The sequence below is a fragment of the Rhinolophus sinicus genome, chromosome 9 (genome assembly GCF_057876585.1).
Source record: "Rhinolophus sinicus isolate RSI-liver-muscle chromosome 9, RSI-T2T, whole genome shotgun sequence".
In the NCBI taxonomy this organism is placed as follows: domain Eukaryota; kingdom Metazoa; phylum Chordata; class Mammalia; order Chiroptera; family Rhinolophidae; genus Rhinolophus; species Rhinolophus sinicus.
The window spans coordinates 18,059,931-18,086,642 of NC_142509.1; the positions used below are offsets into that span (position 1 = coordinate 18,059,931).

The following is a 26,712-nucleotide window of genomic DNA, read 5'->3' on the forward strand; positions in this document are numbered from 1 at the left end:
TCTCCAGTCAGCCCTGTACAGGCCCACGGTTAACACGCACTCCTGCTGCTGGGGTGGGTGGGCTGGGAGCCCAGGACTGAGAACCAGGCTGGGCAGGCTGGCCCGAGGGCTGGGCCTGCAGGGCTCCCTCCAGAATTTGGCTATACCCCTTGCAAGGACATTCATAGACGGTCTCCCTGCACCCTTGCAGTTCCCAGACATCCTGGTCACGCAGGGGAACCAGGAGCTCAGAGGTGAGAGGAGGCGGCAGGACTCAGGACTCGAGGCAGGTTTCAGAACTCATGGTTTATTGATACTTGAGCACAGCGGCTTGGGAGGAAACCACCTTTCTGGTCTCCCACCCTGGGACTTATCCCTAAAGACAGGGGAAACAGCCATCCTGTCTTGGAACAAGACCCCTCTCGCAGAACCTCACTCCCAGGAACCCCACTGGGATGTGTGCAGATAAACCCTTGGCAAGACTGGCACGGCGTGTGAATGGCAAAGCTTGGCGAATTTGGCAAAGCCATGGAGACTTGGAAAAGTGCAGGCCTCTGGGGCTGCCCACTTTGGGCTACCGCCAGAATCAAAGCAAAACAGCTTATTTTGCACAGGCCCACCTGGTTTCTGCCTAGCTGGCCTGTGGGCGAGGCCTAGGAGCTGTCAGAGCTGTGCCTCCCACCCCACCCCGGGAATACTGCTGTAGTAGCTGAGGAAGGGGTGAGGCTGGGGAGTACTCTCTGGCCTGGGGAGGGCAGGAGATAGGACTGCTGCCAAAGGCAGGGACGGCCCGCAGAGAGCCTGTGCTTCTCCCTGGGGTCCCCCCCTATTGCTTTTTCCCTAAAACAGACCCATTTCCTAGTCCTGGATGCTGAGGACAGGCTGTTCTGGGAGGCCATGCATTCGCCTCCGGGATTTCAGCGGGTTGGGAGCTTGACTAGCAGCCCTGGAGAATCCAGCTGCGCCAGCTCCCCTTCCAGGCCTTCCCACCTCACAACTGCAGAGGGAGCTGGCTGCCTTGCCTCCTCTCCCACCCCTGCTGACTGGGGATCAGCCCTACCTGTTGAAGCATGGCTATATCTTTTGTATTCCATATAAGGCGCTGGTATCAGTAGCTTGATTCTTTTCCAACCCACTTCATTTTAAGAATAGACACTAATAATACTTAATCACCCTTCCCCGTTGGCAAAGGGGGAAGGGCCCGCAGCACTGGTAGCATTTCTCAGGATGTGCTGGGTTCACCCTGAGTGGCCCCGGCACTTCCAGAATTCCAGGAGCTGCTGCACAGACTCAATGCAACCCTGTGTCCTACAAAGGGAAACTGAGGCCCAAGAAGGTACAACAACTTAGCTCACATAATGACCTAGTGGCAAAGGTGGGACTTGAGAAGGGGACTGAGCTTTCCAGACCAGCGTCCTGGTAGGGGCCCTCTCGGGACTGTCCTGAAGAGGAAGTGGACCAGGGTGCTCAGAGGTTAAAGGTCGCCCAGTAGTTCCCTGTGCAGCCAAGTCAAGATGGAGGAGACCTGCTCCGTGCCTAGGTGCTTGCACAGGCCAGTCCCTGTGCAACGGGAGAAAAGGGCTCCCTCGGCTGCCAGGACAAGCCTGGAGAGAGGTTCTGGGGGAGCCTCGGGCCAGGACACGAATCCGGCCACCAAGTGATGTGATCCAGACTCCACGAGGTGAAGCTCCGCTCTTGGCAGCAACCGACGGAATAAAATCAGCAAAGAAAAGAGAAACACAGAAGCCCACCTCTCCCTCCTCCACTAAGGTCCTGCCCATGGGATGCCAGGCTGGTAGTGAAGGGAGGGACCACATCCAGCTTGTGCTGGGAGAGGCTGATGAGAGGGCTTCTAGCCCCAGAAGAGAAGGTAGCAGGGCTTTCTAGTTAAATGGGGCAAGCCCTAGTCATGTTAGCTGCCAAACATTCTCTGAATTAGTGACCATGTTCCAGAGGCTTTCTATCGTGAAGGCTTGAGCAAGGCATCAACGGCATGGCCTCAGCATCTTCATCCTGCTGTGGGACTGGGGTAAATGTGGAGCCTGCAGGCGGCGGCCCATGGCTCCCTGCCTTCCTGCTGGACAGCCCACCCACCTCAGGAGAGGCAGCTCTCACCATCCTCCCTTTTCCCAGGCTGCCCTCAAGTACAGTGGGCTCCCTGGGCAGACCTTCCGGGGCTCCTTCTATCACAGGTGGACTCTGAATGCCTCCACAGGACCTCAAGGACCTGGCACCAAGCTCCCTCCCACTGCCCAGCCCCCTCCCCCTTCTCCTGAAGCCTCCATTAAGCTCCCCACTGCCCTTCCCAGACCTGTCAGCCTCTGCCTGCAGCAGCACTGCCCACACTGTGAGCCCCGGTCCTCCCACCAGAGACCCCTCTCACCTGGGGCCTGACCTCTACCTGGGGCCCCCACCCAGCTCTGCCACGTTCAACTCCACACAGGAGTTTGATCTGCTCCACTCAATGTGAACAAGTGTAGCCACCTGAGTTTCACCTTCCCAGGGCACTAGGGGACATGAGCTCTTTCACAGGCAGTCAGGCTGGGGGCAGAGCAAGGCATCAGAGCCCACCATCCATGGGCAGAAAAGGCTTTGGCCCTGCAGGTTGAACAGACTCCCAGCTGCATCCCCGCTGCCTTCAAACAGTCCCACAGGCTACCTTGGACTTGCCAGAGCCTCTTATGTGTGTTTCCCTATGAAACCAGTTCATCTACCAACACACAAGACATTCTGGAACACTGCAAACAGCAGCAAGGCCCTGTCTGCTCATGGAGCTCAGGCCCTCAGCCTGGGGTCCAGCCAGACACTGAACAGCAGGGTCAAAGGGAGAGGGAGGCAGGCAGGGGCCAGTGACCCTGAACTCCCAGAGCCCTGGGCATGGCCCAGGCCACAGGGCACAGCCCATGCTGACTGTCAACAGTGCATCACAAAGAGGCAGAAAGACCTCTTCTAGGAAGAATTCTAGCCCAAGTCATGCCACTGTAACAAAATAAGTCCTACTTTTGGGAAAACTGAAACATGACTATTAGAACCCACCATAGGCCAGGCAGATCTAGCCTTCCCTAAAGCTGTTTAAGGCACTTGAATGGCTTATAAACACTACCTGGAAAGATAGTTTCAATCTTGATTTAAGAAAAGAAATTCAGTAATACTGCAAAAGAAGTGCCCCTAAAAAAATCAATACTTAATTTTTCTAAGAAATAAAATAAATGCTAAGCTCTGCTTAAGTTATATGACACAACAGGTTACCTTGGCACTGACAGAACAAAGACAAAAACCTGAAATACTGCTTCTGCATTAGGCTTTTCCCTGGGGAAAAAAGACCACAAACAAGTACGGCATTTCTGCGCATCCCCTACCTTCGTGCTTGGGGGACAAGAGGGGACCAGGGAGGCCAGGGCCACATATGTCCCTGCTGCTATGAAGCGGGCAGTTGAGCACTGCAGACCAGCTCCAGATTCTCTCCCCTCTTTGGAAAGTGCCAGGCGCATCTGTGGACACGAGCCCTCCCAGCTGCGGCCCATGAGCAATGGCTGAGAAACCTGTACTGGGCGCCCAGGGCATGCCTGCAAATGCCCATGGCTCCTGGGTCTGCACGAGGGTCCCACACGCAGTGTCCTGCTGCCCCCCACACACTGCCGGCATCTTTGGTCTGGCTGCAGCCAGCGCCTGTGGGAGCAAGAGCTGGTCCAGTTTTTGGGTCATCTTCTCTTTGGTGAGGTTTCCTTCAGAGAACCTGGCCATCCCACTGCCTGTCACGAGCAAGGTGTAACACCCACCGCCCAATGCAGTTCCGCAGCCACCAGGATGGGCTGATGATGTAAGCAGCACGAGAGGCTTGGGGGTCCCAGAGGAAAGCACGGCTCGGGTGGCGCCCACCTGCCCACCGCTGCCTGTCAGGTCCTAAGGCATCTGAGGGGGAGGGTCACGAGGTGGGGGCCGGGGGCCTGAGCCTCCTAGCTTCTCTGTGGAGTGTTGTTCTCTGGCTCTGAGAGGTCAGAGGGCAAGTCACGGCTTTTCCCGTTTGCCCCCTGGGCCTCAGCCTCCAGTAGGTCTTGGGGATCCCTGAGGAAGACTACCATGACTGTGATGTTGTCATGGGAGCCCCGCTCCCGGGCTGCAGCCACCAGCTCCTCGGCCACTTGCAGCCCGCTGCCCTGCTGCCTCACCAGGTGGCTCCGAACGAGGCCAGCCACCTCCTGGTGAGGGACAACATCGAAGAAGCCATCGCAGGCCAGCAGCAGGTAGTCCTCGGAGCCGGTCAGCTCCCGGGAGGCCACATCCGCCTCCCCAGACACATAGGGCTTCTGGAAGATGTCCCCTGAGCGTGGGAGAGAAGCACGTTGTGTCAGAGGATTGCGCTGCTCGCTGCTCCATCCCATCCCACCAGGTCTGGCCTCACTGACGTCACCCGTCCTCCAACACCCGCGCTCATGGACGAGGACACAGGGTGAAAAAAGAACTTCACATGGAGGGTGACGTGACAGATTTATTCTGATGTCCCTGAGGACAGGATCCAAATCTAGCGGGGCCAGGGCTCAGCTCCACAAAGCAGCTTTCTCCCTGTGGAGTGAGGCCCAGCGTGAGCGGCCCAGGACGTTACACAGGCTGTGGCCCTGGCCCTGGCCCTCCTGAGCTCCCAACAGCTCCCCTCGGACACCTGACAGGCACGCAACTAAACGTGCTCAAATGCTCACTTTTCCTCTGTCACACCTGTTCTTCCAGTTTCCCCATCGTGGAAACCGGCACCAAGATCCCCAGGTCCTTATGCTCAAATCTGGGGTTCCTTCTGATTCTCTCTCACATCCCACATCCAATCTGTTAGGAAGTCCTGTCAGCTTTACCTTCAAATGTAGCTTGAACCCACCTCTCTGCCTTGTTTCTACGACTCACACCTCACCCAGGCCCCACAGAGCTTCCAGATGGTCCCCGCCTTCTGCTTTGGTCCTGACAGTCACATCTCCATGGACCCTAAACTAGACCATGCTGCCCCTTACACGGAACTGCCCAGAGCTCCCCTCCCCTGGGGAGGGAGCCGGTTCCCCAAGCTCTATATCCTGGTGTGTCCTGAGACACAACAGCAGAAGCTGCAGGGAGAGGGGCTGTAAAGGAGGCAGTATGTTTAGCAAGGACACGCGTTTCAGGAGGCTGGAGGGATGGATGCCCCATCGCAGGGGTTAGCAGAAAGCAGGTAATTTCTAAGTACCTGGAGGAGAGGTGTGACTGCCAAGTCCCCAGACTGGCCTGGCAGTAAAGGGATGCTGAGAAAATAGGATCGGGTGCCAAGAATGGGGTGCTTTTACTTCAGATTTTAAGACAGAATCATTAGCATGAATGGGGGGAATAAACCTCACTTATAAAATATTTTAAAATTGTCTTCTAGGTAGCCATGGGTTTCCTACTAGATTTTTCTACGTGTCTCAATGAAGAGCTAATGATATACGACTTGAATCACAATTATTGGTGTGAAATGCAAGTTTCTAAGGTATCTGTTCCTGCACTCGCTAAGTTCCCCAGAGTCCCTGCACAACTTGCTCGATAACACAATCCCACAGACCACAGCTGCCTTTTCAGCACATGACACTGCCATCCCCAACAGCTGGGTGAGCCTGTGGACCATGAAGGGTCTAGAGGCCTGGGCCCTGGGCGACCTTTCTCTCCCGCCCCGCACCTCCTTACCAATGGCTCTGGAGACGGCCAGGGTCCCATTGACTCTCCAGCAGTCCATGTGAGACACGAAGCCACCCAGCGCTTCGATGCGCTCCTTTTCTTCCTGTGGGAGACAGCAGAGTGGGGGCCTGGGCACACCGATGGCATAGGGTGCCCAGCCGATGAGGTAGGGTGCCCAGCACTGCCACTTGGATGGAGACAAGCTGGTTTCTAAGACAGCGCTGGAAGCCACAGCTCTTGAACGATGCCCAAAAGCGGCATTAGTAGCACGGTGAGAAATTATAAATAACCTGTCCTTCATTTGTTGGAACGGCTAAATAGGTTATGGTGCAAATACAGACGGGCCACCCACGGGCACCGACTGACAGCCAGTTCCCAAGCAGCATTTCAGGGTTAGGGAGATGCTCACGAGGCAGCAGAAAGAGCATAAGCCCCGGCCGGAGTCAGACGGCAGGCCCCTCAGTTGCCTCATCTTTCACACAGGACACTGTCCCTTCCCTGTAAACTGCTGGGACAGTGAAACCAAGGGTGTGCCATGTGCAGCCACTCGGCAGGGCTGGATGAAACCTGAACCAGGCCCTGGACAGGCCCTGTGCCCCTGGGTCCTCGGCCTTCTCCTCTACCCCCAGGTACTGCCTGGCTCCCCACAGGACTGCAATGTTCCAGGCCGGAGAGAACGGATAGAGGCCCCGTCTTGCCATGAGTCCTAAAAATGTCTTTGGTCCTATAAATTCCCCTGAAGGAGAGGTTTCCAGGTATGAGCCTGCTGCCTGAAGGGTGGTAACAACAGCGTCTGCTGTTTCACAGATGATGAGCCCGACGCTTGGAAGGGGCCGAGCCAGGACTGAACACAGCCATCTGTCGCTGCTCTTTGCCACGTTGCCACACTGCCAGGCTCCGAAAGTGTCTGGAAAATGCTGCCTGGGAAAAGTCCACAGTGGGCCTCAGAGGAGGCGCTGGACACTGAGCTGACATGGCTGTGGGCAGGCAGGAGCAGAACCAGCAGAAACCGAGGTTTGCATCTAGTCCTCACATGGGCCAAACTTCACCTGCCTGCTTGTCCTGGGGTAGGAGGGCCCACCGGGGAGCAGGCACGGAAGGCCTCAGAGTGACAGAGGAGACCTGCCACTTCCTGGCTATGTGCTCTGGGCAAGTTACATAACCTCTCTGGACCTCAGTTCTCTCCTCTAAACAATGGGGAAAGCACGTGTAGGAGGCTGTGAGCCACGGCGGGCCGGGGAACGCTGTCAACCCTGGCTGTTACGATCACTGCCTGATACTCCCTGCAGTGCTTTGCAGAAGCCACAAAAGAGAAGACAGTTCCATACGATTACATAAAACCAACACTTACATGTGGAAAAGCCCATAAAGAAAGACAAAGGAGAATTTGCAAATCACCACACAGACAGGGAGCCAAGCTCCCTAACACATATGAAATGCCTACAGATTGATAAGAAAAATAGCAACAGCTTAGGCATAGGACAGGAATGGAGTGTTCTCAGGTAAGGTGACTTTTGAAAAGATGCTCAAGCTAGCTCTGTAAGAGAAATACAAACTAACCAAAGGCCTTCTCACTTCTCAGATAGCAGGAGCCCACAGAGCCTGAGGGGGCAGTTTGGCACATCTGTACACTCTGATCCAGCTATCACACACACTTCTAGGAATGTGCCCTATAGCTATACCTGACCCTGAACAATGAACTGCTGTACTAAGTTATTTATTGCTGCCTTGTTTTCAGTGCCAAGAGACTGAAGAAAATCTCAACGTCCAGCAAGGAGAGATGGGAATGAATGGAATTCCAGCAGCCCTGTAAAAGGGTGGGAACACTTTACGTGCCAACGTGGAACACCCACCAGACACAAGTTAGGTAAAAAGGCTGGTGCAGAGCAGCATGTGGGGGGCCTACCTATGGGCATTCTCCCGATGTGCAAACTCTCGCTCGCCCCCTTGGGAGACAGACTGGACACTTCAATGTGATGTGGTCCAAATAGGAATGTTCAGGTCAGGACTGACCTCAGGGTCCCAGCACAGCCTCTGCTCAATGAAGCCCTAAGCCTGCTTCCTTCCAGCCCAGCGTCACCACCTCCCTGCAGCCCTCCTCCCCCAGGTGGCCGGCTTCTCCTTTCCTGTGTGTACAACAGAACCCTGCACATTGATCCCATTTACTGGGCTGCTTACTGGGCAGATGGCCCAGCTCTCCCCTGTCGCTCATGGAAGGAATGGCTCACTTGGGACCCCCGGCTGTTAACATGCCACTAGGGGACCCTCTGGCCAATCGAGTCAGGCAAGGGAGCCCTCCCTATGGAGGAGTGCCAGGAGTTTTCTGAGAGGATGGTCCAAAGGCCCTATTCCTTCCTAATCTGCCCCAGCAACCCCTGGCCAGGGCTCCCCTGACCATCTGTTTCCCCCATGGGCCCAGCACAATGGGGACAGGGATGTCCCAGGTGGGGGTGGGAGGAGCCCCTTACCTGATGCTCGGGTTTATGCGGTTCCATCAGCTTCACCACCTGCCCCTGCTGCACCAGGATGACCTGGGAGTCCCCGAGCCAGGCGACGTGCAGGGTCTTTCCTGTGATGAGCGCACACACACCTGTGGTGCCGCTCTGCAGCCGCTGTGGGGAGAGAAGGCCCAAGGGGAGAGAGTGGGCTGAGCACCTGCCCCCCAGGCATACGGGGTCCAGACTGAGCAACTGCTGGAAACGCGCTCAGCCAGAAAAAAGAACGGAGTGCGGATGCACGATGGGCACCGTGAGTGTCACAGGATTCCGCTGCGTGGAAGGAGAGCACCTCCTGTGTGAGCTCATTTATATCAAACTCTGGGAAATGCAAACCCAATCGTCTATTGTGTCAGGAAGCAGAGGAGTGGTTGTCTGAGGAGCAGGTGGGCAGGAGGGCAGGAAGAAACTCCTGGAGGTGATGAATATGTCCGTTATTGTGAGGGTTCCACAGGTGCCCAAACCTATCAAGTTGTACACTTTCAACATGTGCAATTAATTAACTATGTGTCAATTTCATCGCAATAAAGCTGTTTAAAAATAATAATACACTAAACTAAACACCTGCATCAGAGAATCCATTCTCAACTCTGAGAGGCCGCCCTGAGCCTGGTGGTCTTTCTTACCTCCCAGGGATGACCGTGGCCCGGAGGGCTGAGGCATTGCAGCTTTTCTCTGGTTCTCAGCTTATGGTTTTAGATGCCGTACAGTTTTCTGTTAAGTCCAGCTTTGCTGATTTGTGTTCTGTGCTCAGAGCATCTGATGACAGTGCAGCCCCCACCCCAAGTCTCCTCATCAGCTGTCTAACAGGGGCAGGTCTTTTAAACTCTCTGAGCCTCTGTTTTCTGATGTATAAAGTGGATGCAGTCTTAGTATCTACCCCACAGGGCTGCAGGAGGACCCACTGAAGAGAACACAGGTAAGGTTCAGTTGGGAGTAAGTTCACAGTGGGGGCCGGATGCATTCTTTCTTCTTTCAGAAACAGATGCCTCCTCCCTGCATGGCTCTAGCTCCCAATGGGTTCCAGCACCTGCCGAGACCCTGCCCAGGAGAGCAAGGGCAGGTGGGGCTGTGTACTAATCACGAGTCTTCTTTTCTGTATTTTGTGATACTTTGACAAATCAGGGGCCTTGCTAATCTTGGAGAGAATGCACCCCCAGGGCCAGTTAATTCCTAAGGATAGCCAATGTCTCCCCCACCAGCACCTTTCCTGTACAAGCCAGCCAGTTGGAAGCCCACGTGCCCAACTATTTCGTTTGTCTCTCGTGCCAGTCCATTGCTCCCCTGGCCTGGATGGATGGGGACCACCGCTGCAGCTCAGAGCCCATAGAGGTGATTCCAACTATCCAATTCTAAGCTTGCTGTGACTTGCTGGTCCTGCCTCACACATGCCTCCCTGTGGAGGCCACAGTGAAGGCTCTGGCCATGCTTTCCTCTCTCCCTTGGCCTCCTGACCAACATGGTGCTTCCCTGTGTGGCCCTGCATGGCATGGCAGCTCCTCTTGGGAACTGTTATCACTGTGTCTGTCATCTTATTATGCTTGATTAAAATAAGATCCTGAGCACATCTTCACACAGCCTGCCCTTCCCCATGAAGCCTGCACACCCTCTGCTTCAGGGCGGGTCCACATTGTTGCAGGGCTAGGCATGCTGGATCAGGGGCAAGCTTACGCTGCTTCTATTCAAAGGAAAAACAAGCCCCCTCTGATTGTAAGAACGAAATCACACGACTGCCAGCAGCATTTAGTGAAGGCCTTCCAACACCACTAACCACTTCAATTTCTATCCCTTTGCAGGGCCGGGCCTCTCCGATGCCAATGGCTACTGATCCCCAAACTATACAGGATGTGATTCACCTGCCGGTTCTCACCTCTCGCTTGGCTTTCAAGAGGAACATCTCATCGGTGTGCCGGAAAGCCTCTCTGAGGGCTCCTGCGGGGTCTGTGGGCAGCTCTGGCTGGCGGGCAGTGTTGGCATGTACATGCACAGCGGCGTACTTTGCGGCATCCACCCCTCCGTGACCATCAAACACAGCAAAGTAGGCACGGTCCACAGGGTCCTGGTGGGGAATGCAGTGGGAGTCACCGCCCTGCTGGCCTCACGTCTGACCTAGGCCTTGACCTGGCCAGAGGCTCTTGTCTGGGGGTGGAGCTCAGGAACTGACTGGAAGGGTCTGGAAGATTCAGCATGGCCTTTACCATCAGACAACCCTCTGGAGCCTCGGTTTCACCTTCTATACTGAGTTGCTGGGAACATAAGCTGAGGAAAGAGGCACCAGGTCGCTCCTAGTGCTTGACAGAGCAGGGCTCAGCAATCGTGAGTCCAGGCGAACATGGTGCTCGGGGCCTCCGCTTCTAACAGACTTGGGAAAAGCACTTCTTGTCTCAGTCCCTCAGGTAGGAAAGCAAGGTGGCCAGTGGCCCAGAAGCACTAGAATGATGAATTGGGCCTCCTAGACCTCTGGGAAGCGCTTTGAGAGCTGCCCCGCACCTCGGCTTTCAGATAGCAGCTGCAGGTATCACTCCTGCAGCGGCTCTGTCCGGAAGCTCTGCTCAGCACCCCACCAGCTGTGCAAGCTCTTCTAGGCTGTTCTGATTGGGGTCACTAGCCTCACGCACTACCCCGGGGCCCGGGAGGTGGAGCATTGGAGGAGGAACACTCACAGACAGGCCGAAGAGCTGGTTGAAGGTGGGAAGGCACACGTGCCGGTCCTCCATCTTGCGGCGAGTGTTCCGGATGGCATGGATGGAGACCAGCCACTGCTGCTGTGGAGCCCGGGCAGTTGAGGGTACCTGCTTCTGCCACTGGCTGCATACTTCCCAGAGCCGGTTAAAGAAGCTGCGTGCCAGGCCCTTGGCATCCAGCACTGATGGGCAAGACAGAGGACCGTTAGGGAAGCACCAACACAGGCCAGCTGACGATCCACTCGCTCTCCCTCACCCCATTCCTGTGGCCTCTGAATTTTCACAGGCCAGCACAGGCCCCACCAGCCTGTCACATTCTGGGCATACCAGCCTAATAAACTACGTGTGACAGGCTGCGTCACTAGCAGTGAGAAATGTCTGATATGGCAATATGCACCACCGGCTTCCTGCCCCCCAGTGGAGCACCTCCACTCATGGGAGCCACCCCAAGGAAACAGATGCCAATGGAAAGATGATTTGAGGACAAAGGAATGGATCACTTATAATTGTAAATTAATTAAAAACAACATATATCCATGACAGAGTAAATTATGGTTTATTCTCTTGATGAAGAATTAAGCTGCTATTAAAAATGATTTTTGCAACTCAACAGGTAACTGCCATACGGCCAGGCACCCCTGGGGAGTTATCCCAGAGAAGTTAAGACTACGTTCACACAAAAAGCTGTGCCCGAATGTACACAGCAACTGTATCTGTAAAGCCGAAAACAGGAATCGGCCCGGATGTCCTTCAACGCGTGAGCCTTTAAACAAACTTGGGTGCATCAAGCCACAGAACATCACTCAGCAGGAGAAAGGACGGAGCAATTGACACACACGGAAAACTGACGTCTCTCCAGGAAATTATGCTGAGTGAAAAAAGCCAATCCCCAAAAGTTATCTACTGTGTGATTCCATTTCTATGCATTCTTGAAATGACGAAATTATAGAAACAGAGATTAGTGACTGTCAGGAGTTGCGGGGGTGGGGAGGGAGGGGGTGTTAGGGTGACCACACAGGGGCACATGACGGAAACTTGTGGGATGAAATTGTTCTGTATCTTGATTATGTCAGGATCCTGGTCATGATCTATCACTATAGTTTTGCAAGACATTACCATTGGAGGGAACTGGGTAAAGAATGCCTGGGATTCTAATGTGTTGTGTAACTGAGGCTATGGTTCTCTCAAAGTAAAGTTAAATTTGAAAACTAAAGGATAAAACAAAAATGGACTTTTATAGAGCTGGCAAGCATGTAAAATGCTTATGTTATGATATTGAGGAAAAACACTGATATTAAGAAAAAATGTGAAAAAAGGAAATTGGGAAATTCCACATACAGTTTAATCATGAGTACGTGAAAAAGCCTTCAACCACCTGGACCCAGAAAATAAAAGGCAGGGAAGGCACGAAACCATAGTCAGCAGTGGGCATTTACAGGTGGTGGTTTATGGGTGATGTTTTTTCTTAAGTACACCTTTTTAGTGCTTTCTTAATTTTCCATTATAAGTGTTAGTCCCAGGTGATGGTTTTAAAATACATCCATAAATTCTTTGATACTTTTCCCTTCAAGACTGGGAGCTCAATTCCCTCCCCTTGAGTGTGCAACTTAATGAACTTAGTGACCTGCTTCTAATAAATAGAAGAAACCGGAGGTGACCATGAGTGGCTTCAGACACGAGGCCCTAAGAGACGCTGTGGCTTCCACCTTGAGAGCCCTCCGTCTTTCTCACCCTCTCTCTGTCTCCCTCATGAATCACTGCCTCTGAGGGAAGCCAGCTCCCATGCCAGGAGGAAGCTCAAGCAGCCCTGTGGAGAGTCCACATGGTGTGGAAATAAGCCTCCTGCCAATACCTGTGTGACTGAACCATCTTGGAAGTGGAGCCTCTGCCCCACGGGCCTTTGTCTGAACTCATGAGAGACCCTGGGCCAGAATCACCAGGTCAGAGGCTCCCAAATTCCAGACTCACAGAAACTGTGGCATTGATAAATGTTGATTGTCTTAAGCTACTAAATTTTGGAGCAATTTGTTGTGCAGCAACAGGTAATACGCCCCACAACACGGATTTAAAACAAAACGAAACAAACAAAAAGCAAATTCTACCTAAATCTGGCTGGTAAGGAAAGATTAACAAAGAACAGGTCCAAAGGAAACCTCAGGTGCTACACCTCAGAGACTCAGTTCATTTCGATGCACAAACCCCTCCTGGGACCCTGCTGGCCCAGGTGTGAGCGGCAGGTACAGGGCTGGTCACATAGGAGGGGGGCCCCAAGGCAAGTAACGGGAAACAGGGCAGACTCAGGAGTGTCACAGGCCACAGGCCAACTTGGGGAGTTGGAGTAAAGCTCCTGCCCAAGGCAGTGGCTGCAGAAGAAAATGAGGGGAAGCCAGGGGAGGCATGGAGGGTCTGCGAGCACAGGAGCCCTTGGAAAGACACATCCGAGGGAATCCACACATCAAGGCAGGAGTTTCTAGAATTGGCTGCTGCCACCACACCAGCATTCGGCAGCCATTCAGGCATTTGGTGAGAACTGGGTTTTGGCAGGCCTGAAACACCCAGGGAGGTACACGGTAGTGTTTACTCTTTTGCCTTAAGAGAGTACTGTGTTCCTGTCAACGTGTTTAAGCTTGACTCTGGGCTCCAGCAAAGGGCAATTACCAACGAGAATAAGCTGCGGGACGATCACCTGACCCACACACTCCTGATGCCACTCAGAAGGCACGCCTGCTTTCCTGGCAACTGCTCCCTGGGGAGGAGCTGCTGGTGGCTCCACCTGACCCGGCAGCACAAAGGTCTTAGTCACGTTTCTGCCCTTGGGTGGTGATTCTCTTAACACCCACCGATAAACTTTACTACGTTCTGCTCCCATGACAAGGACGAGCTTATCCAGGCGGGGAGCCCAGGCCAGCATGGAAGGCAGGAGCAGGCTGCAACTTCCTCCTGCGTGGGCCCTTCCCTCCTTCAGCAGCGAACGGGAGCCCCCAAGTGGAGGGTTCCGTCATTGTCAGCCAACGCACTGTTCATTCCCGCCAGCAGGTGGTGCTGGTTTCCTGCGGGGCGGCGGTCCGGGCGGGGTCCACGAGTGCTCCCTTAGCCAGGCCAGGAGGAGAGCCAGCGGGCTCTGCAGAGGACACTGCTGCCTGTCACTGAGCCGCTATCTGCACCTCCCAGGCGGAAACACGAGGCTGTGTTGGGATGGAGCACAGGCAGGGAGCCAGGGAAAAGGGCAGGAGACGTGGATGAGAAGGGCCCTGCACCTACTGCAAGGAGAAGCTCCGTGTTTTTCTTCTATTTTCTCCACCTGTTCCTCACTTTGCCCTCAATGCTTGCACTAATGCTGAGATGCTCAGATAATACAGGCATACCTTGTTTGACTATGCTTTCCTTTATTGTACTTGACAGATGTTGCGTTGATTACAAACTGAAGACAAAACCCCCCACCAGCAAAAAGATCACCACTCGCTTTATTGTGGTGGCCTGGAACCGAACCCACAATATCTCTGAGGTCTGCCTGTAATTAAGTAACCTGAGGGAGGCATGAGCAACGCTATGGTGGCAATCATCTGCAATATATAAGTGAACCAAATTAACACACTACACCCTTAACTTACACAACGTTAGATGTCAACATATCTCCATTAAACAAGAATAATAAAGTAACATAGTCAAAAAGGAAATGGCAAAGAAAGGGAAATCTGCTGAGACTCCCTCCCACTGCCTCCAGGGCCAGGCTGCCCCAGGACCCCGGATGTGCTCTGCATCCTGACTGGCCCACAGCCCTGCCTGTGGCCTGAGCTCCACTTTTCCCCAGTGAGGGTGGAATAAATGCCAGCTGCCAGCCTGGGCCCACCACACACTCTGCCATGGGCCACACTCCGGAGGCTCTTGCTCACTGTAGTTCAGATCTGACATGAACGGACACTTTGTTGAAATACGATAGAAAGGAATTACTAGCATAGTAACAGGAAGACGTGCAAAATAAGAGCCCGGCCTTTTTAGGATGACGCTCACTCTCTGTTTCGGGGTTCCTCTGGACACATGGCTCAGGGCCGCCCCGCTGACCACTGTCCCAGAGGCAGGCTGCCTCCCCCAGCTCTCACAGACACCACGGACTCTCCACCTGATGGGATGGGGTCAGCCCAGGCCCTGGGCCAGCTCTGGCATTTAATACCAGCTGGACCTCAAGGCTGCCTTGGGGAACCCGCTCCCACATCACCATGGGGCGATGCTGCCTGAGGCAGAAGAGCAAGAGTACAACGGGGAGCACCTCGGTCAGTGTCCTCTGTGTAAAATGGAATATGCGTCATTCATCCCCTGGCTGTTCTGCAGCGCCGTGAGCGGCCGCTGCGCTCCCCCCAACTTCATGCTCGGAGTGCTATCCTCTGCATCGTGATCCTGCCACGCTGTCACGAGCACGCATATCCGGCACTGCCCCTTCACAGCCATCAGCCACATGCTGCCATAACCGCCCTTCCACCAGCAGAACGGGAAAGGAGATGGAAACCGAGTGAGCCCCGCCTTCTCCCACCCTGCTGCTCCCTGGTGGCCTGTCCCTTGCCTGGCTGGCAAGCCTCTCTCCGGCTAAGTCTGGGGCCCCGAGAGCGAGAACTCACGGGTCACAGGGGCCTTCTCCTTCTCCTCTTCCTCATTGTCCTCCTCCTCCTGCCTGGGCAACTTCCTGAATTCAGAAAGGTCCATCTGCAGCAGCTGGGAAACTGCCTCGTGGGCTAGCGATGAAGCAAGTGGTAGTGGAGCGTTCCTGGGATGGGAATAAGAAATGAACTGGGGATGGCTCCTTGGCAGAAGCCAATGCCCCGGCGCCTGCCCAAATCCTCCAGAGGGAGACTTCAGGCCCCCTTCACCCAGGGAAGCCCTTCTCGAGGTGGTGATAATTGCTCACACCCCAACATGGGGCCTCGACAAGTAGGTTGACAAGTAGGTTGACCTCTGGTTCACGGGGAGCTGGATGGATGTCCACACAATGCCATTTACTAGGGCTTTCACTGCACCAGACGTGTGCTGGGGCTGGTGGGGAAGGGGCGTCACAGATGTGTGAGCTGTGTACACTGGCCTCAGTGGCCAGGCCAAATAAACTGCCTAACGTCCAGCCTGATGACAGCATCTGGTCACCAATCCCGGCTGGGGACCCCTGAGGGTTGGGGAGTCTTATGGGTGGAATTATGTCCCCAAAAATGTGTATGTTGAAGTTCTAACCCTCAGTGCCTCAGATGTGCCCTTATTTGGAAATAGGTTGGTTGCAGATGTAATCAGTTAAGAAAAGGTCACTCTGGAGTAGGGTGATCCCCTAATCCAGTAACACGGGTGTCCTTATCAAAAGGGGAAATACAGACACATGCAGGGAGAATGGGTGAGGAAGGATGAAGGCAGAGACCAGAGTGATGAGCCTACAAGCCAAGGGAGGCCAACAACCACCAGAGGGAACCAGCCCTGCTGCCCCTGGATCTCGGACTTCCAGCCTCCAGAACCCTAGGACAATACATTTGTGTTGTTTAAGGCACCCAGCCTGAGGTGCTTCATCACAGCCACCCCAAGAAACAAATCAAGGGAGTGTGAGACCCCTGGGCTGCATCTGGAAGGTTGAGCTGTGCACAGCCCAGGGGGTCCCCTGTCCATCAGGGCAGCTGGTACAAGGGAACACTGGGAGGAGGGGGGCAGGTGTCAGGGCAGTGGGGTGCCATGACCTTGGTGTTTTGAGGAGGGACGTGACATGATGGGATTGGTCTCTCTGGCCTCGCTGCGGAGGATGGACTGAAGAGTAAACACTGCGGGGAGGCCAAGGCCCGAGCAGAACAGGGCCTGGTGGTGGACAGGAGGGGACAGAGCAGGAGCTGGGCAGGAGCCGGACGGGTTCCATGTCCACAGCGAGTCTCAGCTGTCTCAGCTTCTGCTGAGGTCTAGAGGTCTGCGGCTGGTGGGCATGTGGTCTGGACTGAAGACGGGGCCTTGGAATGAACGGGGGTGGGGGCTGTATCTCCAAGAAGCCCTCTTGGGCGGAGTAGCCTGGGGGCCGGGAGCAGCTGGAAAAGTGGGATGACTCCAGAGGCAGCTGTGGAGGAACGATTCTAGGAAGCAGGAGTTGGCTGAGTGCTTTGAAGGTCACAGACACCCAGCATAGAGCTGGGGGTGGGCATGGGTAGGAGTAGGGAAGCAAATGGAGGGAGGAAATAGGAGCTCCTAGTAGGAAGTCCTGAGGACAGACTGAGGCCAGTGGAGAAGGATACTGGAAATCCTGCCACACACGCACTTTTCCATGGGCTCCCAGGCCTACCTGCCTGGCTCAGGGGCTGGCTCCCACACCATGTCCCTGGGAAGCCCTCCCTGGCTCCCCCAGCAATAGGGGTCACTCCCTCCGCCCCTACAGCCTCTAAGATGCATCCTGACCCCAGAATCTGCCTCCCCACCAGTGGGAGCCCCTCGCAGGCCAGAGGACGTGTGTTCACCCCCATGTGCCTTTCACTGAGGGCTGGGCCAAGGCTCAAGGCAGGTGGCCAGTGATTCTCTTCTGGGCTCACACTCTTAGCTTCACCCAGAGGGCAAGGATCTCCCAAAAGCCCGGAGGACGGGTCACGTCCCTTTGGGGCTGCACGTTCGTGGTGTGTCTATGATCTTAGGAATCTACAGCGATGAATGAGGGTGACTCAGCAGAGAAGCCTCTGGAACTATCTTTGAAAAACAACCAGCCAAGACATGAGAAATGAGTTCCTCTGCCGTTTGGGGATTTCCTGCCAATCGCTGGGTTTTCCTTTTTCACAGGAGAGAAGGGTGTCTGTTCCCCTTGCTCCATGTGAGGTCAAGCTTTGTGCTTCCTGAAGGCCCTCTGAAGCCCCGCCACTGAGGCCACTGAGGGCAAAGGAGCAGCTTCCGGCAGTAGGGACCCACACAATGCCTGGCTGTGGGCCACAGGCTTGCTTCCTGGACGCCCCTCCCGCCTCATCCAGGGGTCCCGCCCAATACACCCACAAGGCATTCAGGCCCTGCCTCATTGGGGCTTCCAATGTGGCCAGAAGATGCTGCAGTGAATGGGACAAGGTGTGTGTAAGGCCCAGGGAGCAGAGACACCCTCTAGTCCCGCCCACCTCGGGGGTTTTCAAGGAGTTCCCAGTTTAGCAGCAGAGATGAAAACGCACATAAATAATACAGTGTAAGGTGTGCACTGCTTGGGGACCTGACATGTGACATGGAACTGCTAACAAGGGGAAAAACAGGACACAAATCATCACACCCTTGAACTCAGTGATGTGACTTCCAGTCTCATAAAACATACCATTACGATCTGAAAAACTCCACGGACCTACATACTTGGGCCCATTACACCCAAGAGCCCTCGAGCTTGAGCTCCAGGGATGGGAGGCCGCCCAGTGGGAACGTGTACGGATAGTCAGATACAGTGTAGAATATCCGAGTCTACATAGGAAAGAACTACTAGAAAAGGACAAAAGTAACTGAAAGTAAATCCAGTAAGATGGCTGAAAAATTTAAGACTTTAAAATACTACATTTTAAGGTGCTTTAAGGTGGAGTCGCGGCGGGGGCCTAAGGTGGCCATGGGAGCTCTGGAGAGGCCTGTGCCACCCCCTCCTGGTCTCTCCTGTCACTAATGGTCTCAGGCCTGTTCTGTCGTCCTGCTAATTAACGAGTGCCCATTTAACACCTGAGCCCAGGGCCTGTGGCCTCCTCCCGCCCTCTCAGCCTCATCTGCTGCTAGGGCCTCAGGGGGCCCCACTCCACCCCAGACAAGTCCTGCTTTTCCCTACATTTAGTTTGAGTCACCTGCCCTCCTTCATAAAACTCACTCTCCCTAAAGCCCTGCGCCCCACAGTTCCTTCAACTGACCCTTGACTTCTCCAGCTCAGGCCCCTCCCTGGGTAGGAGGGTGGTCGTCTCCTGTGCAGCCTCCCTCCTCTTTCTCATCCCCTCCCATTTCCACTCTTGTGAAGCAAAATCAGCGCCCACCTCTCACACGTCCCTTTTCGGCATTCTTCCCCCAACAGGTGTGCCAGGCCTCCCGGGCCTCCCTTTCTTCCCATAGCCCATGAGCCTCCATGGGAGGCCCAGTGGCTGCAGGGAGGACAGACCTGGTGGCCCAGGCCCCTCGACTTTCCTTCTCCCTTCTGAGAGCTGCTGCTGTGCTTGGCCAGCTCCCTGTCCTCCCATTCTTCGTGCTTCTGGCCCTGAGGCAAGCAGAGCTCTGGGAGCCCTCTTCTCCCCTCTCCTCTACCCCCCAGCACCCATCCAGCACCCACAACGTGGAGTTGTCAGGCCCCAGGCCCACTCTGCTCTACCTGCCTCGTCTCTAGGCCAATGCTCACTAACGACTGCTGACTATACCAGAAGCTAAGAGAAGGGCCTGCAACAGATTCTCCACAATAACCTTTGTTGGAGAGCATGGCCCTGCTTACGCGTTGATCTCTGACTTCCAGCCTGAGAGGAGACAACACATTACTGTTGCTCTAAGCCATCAGCTTGTGGGGCTTTGTTACAGCCACCCTGGGAAACCAACACAGTCCTGTCACGGGGATTCATGTAGGGAACATAACTGGCACAGGGCAGGACGTGTAGGGTAAACGCCGGGGCCAAGGTCAGCATGTGGCACATACCGTGCCCCAAGCTCATGGCCCGTGCTGTCCCCTCCCGGTAGGTGCACGGCCTACCTGCTGTTCAGGAAGCCCACGGCCAGCTCGGCCATCTCGCCCTCTACCTCCTCCTGGCTCAGCACTGTCCCTGGGGCGTTCCATGGCAAAGGGCTCTCTGGGCTCAGTGGGGCTGGGAAGTCATGGAGGAACGCGTCCAGGAAGCCGGGGGTCTCCTCTGCCATCTGGCTGCTCTGCTGTGGGGCTCCAGAGGCCATGCCCAGAGCATCCCGGGGACGGCGGGCCTGCTGCCGGGGTTCCAGTCAGGTTTCACTCTGGGGAGAAATGTAAGAGTAAAAACGTTAAGGTGCTCGGTGTCCAGCTCTGGGGTCACCACGCCCTTGCCCTGCGGTGCTGAGTACCCGGTGCCTGCTCTCTTCGGCACCTCCAACCATCGCACAGCAGGGGCTGCACCAAGCCCAGGGCTCACGGCAGAAGGGCAGGACCTCCTGGCCTAACACACAGTTCAGGAGGCCCAAGTAATCAGGAGGGACAACGCTGGTGTCCCCATGCAGGTCTGAGAGGAGACATGGGAGCCTGGAGAAGCGGCTTCAGGAGACAGAGGAAGGAGCAGCGGTTGCATGGATGTCCTGAAGGAGAAGGCGGGTTCCTGGCAGAGATGGTCAGAGTGGCCAATGGGGGGTGGGCAGGAGAGGGACCCCAGGAGCAGGCCACTGAGGTAGATGAATGTGGCAGGTGAAGGGGTTCCACCTGACCTGGGACCTGGGCAGCCAGGAGGTGAGGAAGTGATACCACCAGGTCTGTGAGCCTACAAATGGTGCCCAGGGGGAAGAAGGGACACCTCTTGGCGGAAGGAAGAGAAGTCTTAGATGGGACAGCGGCAGGGCCCACATGCAGGAGACGGTCTGCCCTGGGTTGTTTCAGAAACAGACTAGAAGAGGAGCAGGAAGGGCACCCCAGAATATGGGCAGGAGGGAAGCAGAGGGTTAAGGCAGGATAGTCAGGGGGCATTTGGGACATGGCCATGCCTAGTAAGTCCTCTCTGACAGGAGGAGCCCAGAGCCTCCTAAGACCCAGCTAGAGCACAGGTGCTGTGGACGGCACATGTCACTGACCTAGTGCCCTGGGCACAGCTCCAGCCTGAAGGCTCTTCCACCCTGCAACCTTGGGATGGCCGAGGGCTTACTAGCTACCAGGCCCTGTGTATTAACCGAAACACCCCTGGCAGCCAGGACGCGCCCCCATTTCACAGATGGGAAGACTGAGGCTTGGAGACAAGCAGCTCTTTGCCTGAGAATGGATGGGATACTGGAGGGATTCTGGAGCCCAAACTTGTCATTACCCCTCCCCCCACTCTACTCCTCTCACACCTGGAAAGTGTCACTCACCCCCATCCTCCACACAAGGTGGGCCTCCAGCTCCTCTCCCCCAGCTCAGGACCACTGATGGACTGCCAGTCCACACTCTCCACCTCCGTTAGTATGCTAGTGAAAGCCCTGTCAGACACCCCAATGGTCCCAAGGGCCCACTGGACTCCCGGCTCCCACTCAGCCCTCCAGACCTAACTGTCCCATAACGTCTTCCTTCCATCCCCCCCTCAGGGTTAGCCTCTACCATCCCCCCACACCCACCTCCCCAATCCCACTGAAGGGCTGCAGCCCAGGCCTCTCTGGGTCCCACTTTCTAACATACACACCTGGGTACGTCACCTCCCCTCCACCTGTTCAACACAGGCCCCTCGCTCTTGCCCCTTCCTCTTTTTCTCTCCACAGCATCCAGGCTGGGAAACTTTCTTCAGGAACAAATCCCATAATTTTATCTCCCAGGAAAATCAAGTGTTTACTGACAGTAACAAATTAACTTGAAAGCCCAAACAGCACTCCAAGTTCTAGGAGGACAATAGCCCATCCCCTTCCTGAGGCTTTCCAGGTTCTGATGAGTGACTAGAGAGGGCAGGACCATAGGAGAGAATCTTCTGGAATCATCAGTCTTATCTACAGACCACATCTGCGAACTGCCAAAGGGCAGCTGTGGGCAGTTTTGAAGTTGGAGGATGAAGGCAGCTCACAGCCCGCTGAAGAACAGAGCCGGGGGAAGGGCTGTCCTTGTCAAGAGCTAACTTAGTACAAGTCTTCTGGAAGAATAAAGATGGAAAATATAAGAACAGATGGGGGTAAAGGAGAGAGGGAGAATTAAATGTCTAATAAGAGGATGATTCCGAGGGCAAAGGGCAAACAGTCGTCAATTAAAAAACCAGAAAACCTCTCTTCTTCCAAAGACAGGAATCAAGAGTTAATTTTTTAAAGTAAACACACAGAAATGGTACAGAAATGGGGTCACTGGTGCTGGAAGGTGATGGGAACATACTTAATTTTATTGTTATCCTTCCACTTACTTACCATTGGAAGTGAATACAATGCAGCCCTGGGTTACACAGGCAAACAGGTAAAAAGGTCAAGAACATAAAATAAAGAAGGGAGACCAAGACGTGAGCGGGACAGACAACTGCATTATAACCACCAGGGTAAGACTATGAAATGGAGAAATCACGAAAGGCCAGGAGCCCCATGGGGGTGGTGAGGGTCAGCTGGGGAGAAGGCCGGCCAGGCCGCACCAGCTCCAGAAGATACAAGAATCAAGCCAATGAAAACAACAAGGGAATGAGAATTTCCCAGCAGGCTTGAATACCCTTGGGCAGAGAAAGAGGCCTCCTCTGCTTTCTCCTCCTCTGCATTCAAACCTCTCAGGCGTCCTGTTGCTTAGAGGAGAGAAATGTGAATAATGCAGAGCTGTCCCAAGCAACAGTGGGTGCCCCCGCATTGAGAAATGCTGAGTCCAGAAACACTCCACATGCACTGAAATCTTGGCCTCGTGTACACGTGTGCTTAGATCCAACGAGAGAGCAGTGTACTCCCTGACCTCCCCAGAATGCACAGGAGGGCCCCAGTTTGAGAATCCTGGCTCACAGCATAAGGCAGAGTTCAAGTCCCCTCACCTTTAACCTCACTTGCTGCTGGTGGCACTGCTGGACGATTTGGAACGCAGGAGACTCCTTCTTGCTTCCCGGCCTTGGGATGCTGTTTCCTATGTCTGGGGACCCCTTGCCCCCAATGGGCCCATTTCCCTGATGGTTGGGGGCCCCTTCTCTCTGCACTGCAGTACTGCAGACCTGGTCTCTGCCATGCCCCTGCTCACCACGCAGGGGGCTGCAGTCATGTGCCCTGTGCCCACTGCCCCGAGCCCAGGATCTGGCGTGGGCCTGGACGTGTGCTGAGGGAGAGCCGGGGGAGGGGCAAGGCAGCACAGGTGAGACGGTGCGCGTGTGCAGGCTCAGCCTGCATCCTGTGGGTTGGCTGACCTCAGGGCTAGCCACCCACCTTCACGAGTCAGGCGGGTGGCCCAGGGCCACCCTGCCTGCTGAGGACCAACCAGGCTTGTTTCTGCATTACCTGGAGGGGGCAAGGGACAAGAAGAACCAGGATATGGCTTCCATTCTCTGAGGCCCAGCTGGTATAGGACATACAAGTAATTTCCTTCCCTGCCTTTCCTTTTTTTTTAACAAACTCCTGACTCTGTGATGGAGCCACATGGATATGAGCAAAATAATCCTTGCCCTCAGGAGCCTGAGGCCTAGAGATAAAGGCACAAAGACTGTGGGAGGGAGGAATTCCTAACCCAAAGGGGGACCCAGAGGCAGCCCTAGGACTGCCATGGTTCTGAGTTCTCACAGGACCAACTGAGAAGAGAGTCTCAGGAGCAATGCAGTGGCCAGCAGGTGGGCAGCAGGACCGGGGATGCAGGTGAGGCAGAGCTGAGCCAGGAGCAGGAGTGTCCCAACTGGGAATGCTGGTGAAGGGCTCAGAAGGGGGCTTGTGCACGAGTCTGTGCAAGTCACCAAGGACCTGGGGTGGACATGGGAGGGACACTGGGCTCCCAGGCCCCACAGACACCTGCATGACTAGTCTGGCTAAATGTGGCCTCCACATCCTCTCGGCTCCTGGAATGACACCCCTCTGCACTGTTCATTAAGTTCACGCCTCGCTCCTAACTGCGATGGAAACCCCACCCATCCTGTATCAGTCACCAAACCGGAATGCGGCCTCTCATGGGCACTGTCTTTCATTTCTGTACCCCCTGCCCCGGCACAGCCCCTCACTTCCGTGCTCCTGGGCATTGCTGGTGGCATTCCGTTTTCCCCTGAGACTTCTCTGATCCAAGCTCTGTTGAAATTATCACACCTTTGGGGCCCAGCCCTCTGTTTGCCATGGCTCTAGGGCACTTTTGCTGGCACCTGACTTGTAAAAAGACCATTTCTTTTCCACTTAAAATATTTATTTTCCTCTAGTTTACTAGTTTTGACTCATAAGCTCAACTAACACATATTTGTACAACTGCATTTTTCTAGGTCTGGACAAAATACTTGTTGAGTCTTGCTTACTTCAGAATCCGAGTCAAGAAAAAAAAGAGCAATCCTTAGAAAAGGAAACCATCATTATTACAAAAGTATTGTATGCATTGTTAAAATTTTTTCTACAAATGGAGAATCTTATTTCTTTATTCATGAATAAGCACTTCCTATATATGTATTTTTTCTTTAAAAAAAATTTACGGTAAAATACATGTAACGTACAATTTACCATTCAACCCATTTTTAAGTAAATGTATAGTTCCGTAGCATTAAACACAGTTGCTTTGTTGTGCAACCACCGCTTTTCACAGGCTGACTTTCTCACTAGATTACAAGTTCACCAGGTCAGGGAGCCCAGCCCTGTCCTCTCAGGCGTAACACAGCCTTTGTGCATGGCAACTGGCAAGTGTAATGGCAGAGCGAAGGTGCCAGCTGCCTTCTACCACCGCTGGTGGGTGGTGTGGGCTGAGATGTGCAGCCTGAGGCCTGAAACCTTCAAAGAGGAAGCTAAGGCACTGTGGAGCATGAAGATCAACAGAGAAAGATTTTAAGGGTTGGCTTCAGGAGATATCTCAAAGGAATTCTACAAATGAACTTGTGTGGTTTACAGCTTTCAAAGTAGTATTGCTTTTGTTTACCTCTCACAACTATGCCAAGAAGTACAAGCTATCAGGTTACACTGCAGATAAACAAAGAAGCTCAGGGACAGTAAACAAGCTGTCTAAGGTCACAAAGGTAGGAAATGGCAAAGCCAGACTCAAGTGGGGTCTTCAGGTGCTTTTATCAGTTCCACCTTGATTGCAGGAGGAAAAGAGTGAAATCTGACAATACGCCGGATAAAAGGACAAAGACCAGAAGTGAGCTGGAGATGACCTCAGAGTGCAGGCCTCACAGACTATCGCCCATGGTGGGAGCACAGCTTGGCCCACAGAACTTGCGCCAGGGGATGCCCTGAGGATATGTGTCACTCAGGACATGTGTCCAGCTGGGTGGAAAGCTTTGAGGGAGGAGTCCATCACCATTCATTAGAACCCACTATGTGCTAGGCCCTGCATTAAAATCCCTACAATCAGGTGCCATCTCTTCCTATTGCACAGAGAGGTTAAGGGGCTTGCTTGAGGTCACACAGCTGCAGTGGTGGAGCCCATGGCCTCTTTGCCTGAGGTTCTATCTCACACATGTCCCGCTAAAGCTGCTGCAGCCCAAGCACTTGCTTTAACTAAAACACTCACCTTAATACTTGGGGGAGGGCCAAGGGTTGGAGCAGGCCAGGGGTGGGGGCATTCCAGCAGAGATGCAGTTCTGCAATGGTGCAGGGGCTGGTGGGGTAGGGGTCGGGGCTGGTGGGGTAGGGGTCAGGGCAGTGGGCCACGCCAGATGCTCCTGGGGGTGGGGGTGGGAGGGGCCAAACCCTGAGCAAATGGGGGCGCGTCACCCCTCAGCACTCAATTCTGCTTCAGGGCCCTCCGGTTCCCACCTGGCCTTGGCCGGCCACACCCCCGCCGGGCCAACGGCCCCCCAGTTCTGTGCCCTTGGCTCCCTAGCTCCCCAACTCCCCGCCTCAGGTTCCTCAGGTCGCCAGCTGATCCCCTGGTTATTCAGCTCTCCGCTTGGCCAGGAACCCCTTGAGTCTCCCCATCTCGGCCTCCCTGTCTCCGCAGCCCCCATGTTCTGCCCCCTCGAGATCTTCAGCGCCCCACTTCATCCCTGCACACCTCGGGCCCTCACCTGAGCCTCACCACGGCGCGGACAACCCCCCGGTCCCGCGCCCCGGGCTCCCTCACCCCCAAGTCCCGGTGGGCCTTACCTGCCACTCCGCCACTCGGCGCCCCTGGAGCGGCTCCCGGTCGACCCCGCCCACTTCCCGTCCCCAGCCGCTGGGGCCGCCGCGCAGGCGCAGTCGGATCCCGGGAGGGCGAGGCCGGGCCTCTGCTGCCTTCTGGCGGCCTTAGGACCAGTGACTGCGGCCCTTTCATTTCAGGTGTAGAACTGCCCTCCATCCATCTGGAGGGTCGCGGAGCACACTGGCGCTGGGGTCTGGAGCTGCTCACTGGCGACTTGCTTTACTTCTCGGCCTTGGGTGGGTAGGTAGTTGGGGGAAAGCAATCCTTATCTCGCAGCGCCCAGAAATTAAGCAACGTGTGCAGTCAACAGCCATTTAGTAACAGAGCGGGGATACACACCGACTGCCCAGGGGCCACCATCCGTCAGGCCAGGAGGCACAGAGCCTGAACCACCATACTTTTAGGGACAGTTTCCGATTGCTGCTTTAATTACCACAGACTTACAGAAATTTATTAGCAGTTCTGAGTCTGCAAGGTCTCAATGGGCTAAATTCAAGGTGTCAGCAGATGTGTTCCTTTATCGGGGCTGTAGCGGGAATCTGTTCCCTTGCCTTTTCCAGCGTCTAAAGACTGCCCCACTCCTTGCTCATCTTAAAAGCCAGGAACGTAAAGACCGTGTGATGACATTGAGCCCCCGAAATAATCTGTGATAATCTCTGTATTTTAAAGTCAGATGATGAGCAATCTTAATTCCATCTGCAACCCCGATTCCCCATTGCCACGTTAGTCTAATGTGGCAGGAGGGACACATTAGGGACAGGAGGATGTGGACATCTTTGAAAGCTGCTTTTCTGTCACCATAGAGGACCACGAAAATGTTTTCTTTCAATGCCAGAAGAAATAAATGAACTTTTCAGTTAAAGAAAATGTTTTAATATATAATATTAGTATACTTATCTTTGCACCAATGCAGTTGTAATGTATAATTTTAAAACTCTATTTTATGGAGGAAGGGCCCTCAAAAGTTCTGCTGTGGCCCTGCCCACCTGACCTTCAGGCCCACACACCAGCAGCCTGAATC

The 26,712-nt window shown here is 54.5% G+C and overlaps 1 protein-coding gene across 3 annotated transcripts; it reads right to left on the reverse strand.

Annotated features, from left to right (window-relative positions):
- Positions 1-270: 270 nt before the first annotated feature.
- Positions 271-25,788, reverse strand: PPM1F (protein phosphatase, Mg2+/Mn2+ dependent 1F). 3 transcript variants are annotated; one of them, XM_019710168.3, is made up of 8 exons: positions 25,655-25,788; positions 19,500-19,753; positions 15,442-15,587; positions 10,808-11,010; positions 10,015-10,203; positions 8,118-8,261; positions 5,659-5,752; positions 271-4,300 (listed from the first exon to the last, which is right to left on the reverse strand). In XM_019710168.3, the coding sequence occupies exons 2-8, from the start codon at positions 19,694-19,696 to the stop codon at positions 3,936-3,938; spliced, it is 1,338 nt and encodes a 445-aa protein (XP_019565727.3). In that variant the 5' UTR covers positions 19,697-19,753; positions 25,655-25,788; the 3' UTR covers positions 271-3,935. The 3 variants fall into 3 exon arrangements, with proteins under 3 accessions (XP_019565727.3, XP_074177104.2, XP_019565728.3); XM_074321003.2 differs by lacking the exon at positions 25,655-25,788 and adding an exon at positions 22,435-22,849; XM_019710169.3 differs by lacking the exon at positions 25,655-25,788 and adding an exon at positions 21,136-21,281.
- Positions 25,789-26,712: the final 924 nt, after the last annotated feature.